The sequence below is a fragment of the Rhinopithecus bieti genome, unplaced genomic scaffold (genome assembly GCF_001698545.2).
Source record: "Rhinopithecus bieti isolate Rb0 unplaced genomic scaffold, ASM169854v2 scaffold_19617, whole genome shotgun sequence".
NCBI classification, from domain to species: Eukaryota; Metazoa; Chordata; class Mammalia; order Primates; family Cercopithecidae; genus Rhinopithecus; species Rhinopithecus bieti.
Window position 1 is genome coordinate 1,445,741 of NW_016809622.1, and position 4,144 is coordinate 1,449,884.

Sequence of the window (4,144 nt, forward strand, 5' to 3'; positions counted from 1 at the left end):
GCAGTGAGCCGAGATCCGGCCACGGCACTCCAGCCTGGGCGACAGAGCGAGACTCCGTCTCAAAAAAAAAAAATTTACAATGATGATTTCTGGGTCTTATCCCCAAACCTATTAAAAGAAATCTAGGGGACTGGGGACTAGCATCTGTAAATGTGCATTTTATAACAGGCTATCCAGGTGACTCCCACGCACACTGAAGTTTGAGACCCCCAGTCTTCGCTGGTTTTTATTTGAACATAATTAAGTGGGGTTTAAAGAAATGAAAGTTATCAATATAAAAAATGAAAATGAGTTATGTGTTAAAGCCTATTCTATTAACTGATCATATTCTATTAACCGAATATAGACAGATTTAATAAAACCTCAAAAGAACAAACTTAGTTTTCATGCTTTCTCCAAAATCCAAAAATGCAGCAGTGATTATCATTTAATATAATCTATTACAAAGTTGAAAGTACAACATACTACTTAATGTTGTAAACCTTCTTGATTGTCATCATTTCACAATAATCTCATATCTCATACATTTTTGCCATTATAAATGATCCAAATAATGGATAACGTGTACATTTTTTAGTCTAAGACAAAGATGAATTTAATAGATTGGTATGTTGGAGAATTACCACAGTTAAAACAATGTGAGCTTCTGTTAGATTAAACTCACACATTAAGGAAATCTACACATTACTTCTTTATCCAATCACTCCTAGAGTTATTATCAAATTAATTCTTATGCACATATTTCAAAGAGTAAGTAACTGGGTGTTTAAATATTTGTACTGTGACCCTAGCATAGCACTACTTGGCAGGAGGTGAGGCACAGAGCTGGGTGGAAAGCTAAAAAGCAGATCTCCTAATATTGCTCAAGTTTGGCAGGCTTGAGTAAACTATACAGATATTTTTCCCAACCTCTCAAAATAAATATAATATTTTATTTATTACCAGTAGCAATGCCACCATTCAATCATCTCCTTTGGACAAAAGCCATAAGAATTATAGACGGAATATTACATGATGATACACTTCCTAAATCAGTGAAATTCTGCTTACTCACAAACATTCACTTATTTTCAGAGTTTTAACCCTAGATGCCTAGTCATTTACAAAAAGCAAATGGCTACTTATGAAGAGAAAACTGCATTAACTTGTTATATACACAACATTGAAACTTGAAGACAAAATTTACATCTGTTGCCTGATGAATTTATATCTTCTCCCCATCTTGGGAAAATGATGTGGCCAAAATACTGTTGAAAAGCTATGATGACGTGCTGCTTAGATGTTTAAAGATCTAAATGTTGCCATCAGTAAGGTAACACAATAAACACTGAAACCCTCCAAGGCTATTTCTTTTCCCAGCATGAATTTCTACTTTCTTTTCCCCATTCTCTCTGCCAATAAAACCTTCCTCTCCAAAAACTCAAAACCTTGACTTTTATTTAAATCTAGCTGGTGGAGAAGAAAACAGTCTCTCTCATACACAGTTTACCACGACCAATAAGAATTTCTAGCAAATAAGCATAAACTATTTGCCTAGGATCATTTTCATACTTCACTTATACTATGAATTGTTCTTTTAAAAAAGTATTAACATTCATATTAACAGTTCATGCCGGTATTTTTCCTATGTCACACACGTTCCTTTTTGTTATAAAAGTATTCCACAGCTAAATCTTCAATTTGGCTTTTTTCACTCAACATTGTGTTTAATTATTTACTATATCAAGGAACAATCACAAAAATCATTGAGCATTTTTTACAGGGTGGTAACTTGACATACATTTAATCCTTATAACAAACTTGTCAAAATGAATAATATTACCTCCTTTAGAGTCAGGATAAGGACAGTGACCATCAAACATCTGGAGTGGTAAAATCAGGATTCCAATCCAGGTCTGCCTCCCAAACCACTGCACTATATTGCCTTTCAAATATTTTACAATATAAATGATATCGTCTAAGTCACCACAATCACATTTAGTCAAAGAAACCAATCTCTTTTTCATTTGTGATACTGAAGCCCTTTGTGGACAAAAATTAGTCAGCAACAAACACACCAAAAAATCATGATTCCAAAGATTTAACATCCAAACTTACTTATAACTTTCCACTTGTCGGCAGGAAGAGACAGTAATGAAGGAATCTGTACGGGAACTGTAGGCAAGAGGACCAGGCAGAAGAAAGCCAGGGAGAAATCTTCCAAAAGCATAGCTCTCCTGCTCAAATACCATCAGCATCCCATCCATAGACTGGATGCAAATTAAATCTCGACCTAAAGAAGAAATAGAGAAAATTAGATGGGCTATTCTTTTATAAATATAATATTTTTATTAATCACTATCTACAACAAGTATGTCTTAGGCACCAATTTTACATAAATCATAGCATTAAGCAGCATTGGGTGTGAAAAATTACTAATAGTGAAAAATACTAATCCCTGATTGCCCTCAACTATAGACTGATTCTGAGGTGTCTTCTACTATTAGTCTATCAATATTAAGTACAATATTCACAGTTCTTAAAATTTACTGAGATGATGGTAATGATGATGATTTCTATGATACAGTTTAGTATCCCTAATCTGAGAAAGATCTAGTGACTATAACCTTTCATGTCCTGCTAGTGTGATTAGTATATCTTATAATGTATTACATAGGGAAAAATTATGTTAGAGGAAAATTAAGTTACTCATTAAGGGAATAAATAAAAGGCCAGTCTTGTGCCTTGTCATCTCTAGCTCATACACCATATACAATAAGTACTATAGTAACTATTTTATATCACCTTGAATATCAGTGACAATCTTAAATAGTATACTTAGATTTTAAAAAGAGCTCAAAAGAAATCAAATTGCATAGAAATAGATGATACTCTTCTTGTTGTATCTGTCTAAGGACAATCATACAGCTAAGCAACTTTTAAAAAGAAAACATATCACCAAAGGAGGCTAAAAAAAAAAGAAAAAAGAGAGAGAGCAAACTGAGTTTTGGAGTGCTTATTACTGCACCATACTCTAACCCATCTCAACTAATACAATAAATTTATCAACCTTAAGTAGTCTGAAAGATATTCTAGGATGAGTATTGTCTGCCAATGAATGTTCACTAAACATACATCTGAACCATTCAGGAATCTCTTTAGAGAGATAAAAATTGTTTATATTAATGCTGTTTGAAAAGTATTCTCTCAATACTCAGATTCTTTCATAATGTATAGTAGGCTTTACGGTTACTGTTTTAAGCTTTGTTTTTGTTGTTGTTAATTTTTTTTTTGGTTTTGTTGTTGTTGTTGTTGTTGTTGTTGTTGTTTTGAGACAGAGTCTTACTCTCTGGCCAGGCTGGAGTGCAGTGGTGTGATCTCAGCTCACCGCAACCTCCGCCTCCTGGGTTCAAGTGATTCTCCTGCCTCAGTCTCCCAAGTAGCTGGGACTACGGGTGCCACCACGCCCAGCTAATTTTTGTACTTTTGTAGTATTTAGTAGTATTATTTTGTATTTTTAGGGTTTCAACAATGTTGGCCAGGATGGTCTCGATCTCTTGACCTCAAGATCCGCCCACCTTGGCCTTCCAAAGTGCTGGGTCTACAGGCATGAGCCACCACGCCCAGCCTAAGCTTTGTTTTTTAATGTTATCCTTATCCACTATGCTATTAAAAGTTTCCAAAACAGATATGAGTTTATATGTATGCTGCATGTGTATGCATGCTGTACACATGTATCCACAGAGACACAATCAGACAAAAAGAATCTCATCTAGCTATTTGGCAAACCTACCTGTCTGCAATCAACAAAAATGTATAAGTATAAAATGCCTCTAAGTAGCCAAAATATATGTTGCAAGGTCTTTGTAATAAAAATCATCCAAATTTTCAAAGGTAGGATTCCCAGGTCCTACTAAGGGCATCAATTCTTATTTTAATTATGGTTCTAACAATTCTCGTTTTTATAAACAAGTTACTGATATTCCTGTAGCTTCAGCCTTCTCATATGTAAAATAAGTATATTTGTACAAGAGCTCCAAGGTTATCAGTTAATCTTCAGCAAAGGCGCCAAGAATACACAATGGTGAAAGAATAGTCTCTTCAATAAGTGGTGCTGGGAAAACTGGATATCCACATGCAAAAAAAAAAAAAAAAAAAAAAAAAA

General features: G+C 34.3%; 1 protein-coding gene across 4 annotated transcripts in view; it reads right to left on the reverse strand.

Annotated features, from left to right (window-relative positions):
- BBS9 (Bardet-Biedl syndrome 9) overlaps positions 1-4,144 on the reverse strand; it is a 506,926-nt gene that overhangs the window by 362,345 nt on the left and 140,437 nt on the right. For all 4 annotated transcript variants that reach the window (XM_017889840.1, XM_017889842.1, XM_017889841.1 and 1 more), the window contains exon 6: positions 2,098-2,272. In XM_017889840.1, the coding sequence (XP_017745329.1) occupies positions 2,098-2,209 (112 nt within the window). In that variant the 5' untranslated portion in view covers positions 2,210-2,272. The remainder of the gene's footprint in view (positions 1-2,097; positions 2,273-4,144) is intronic.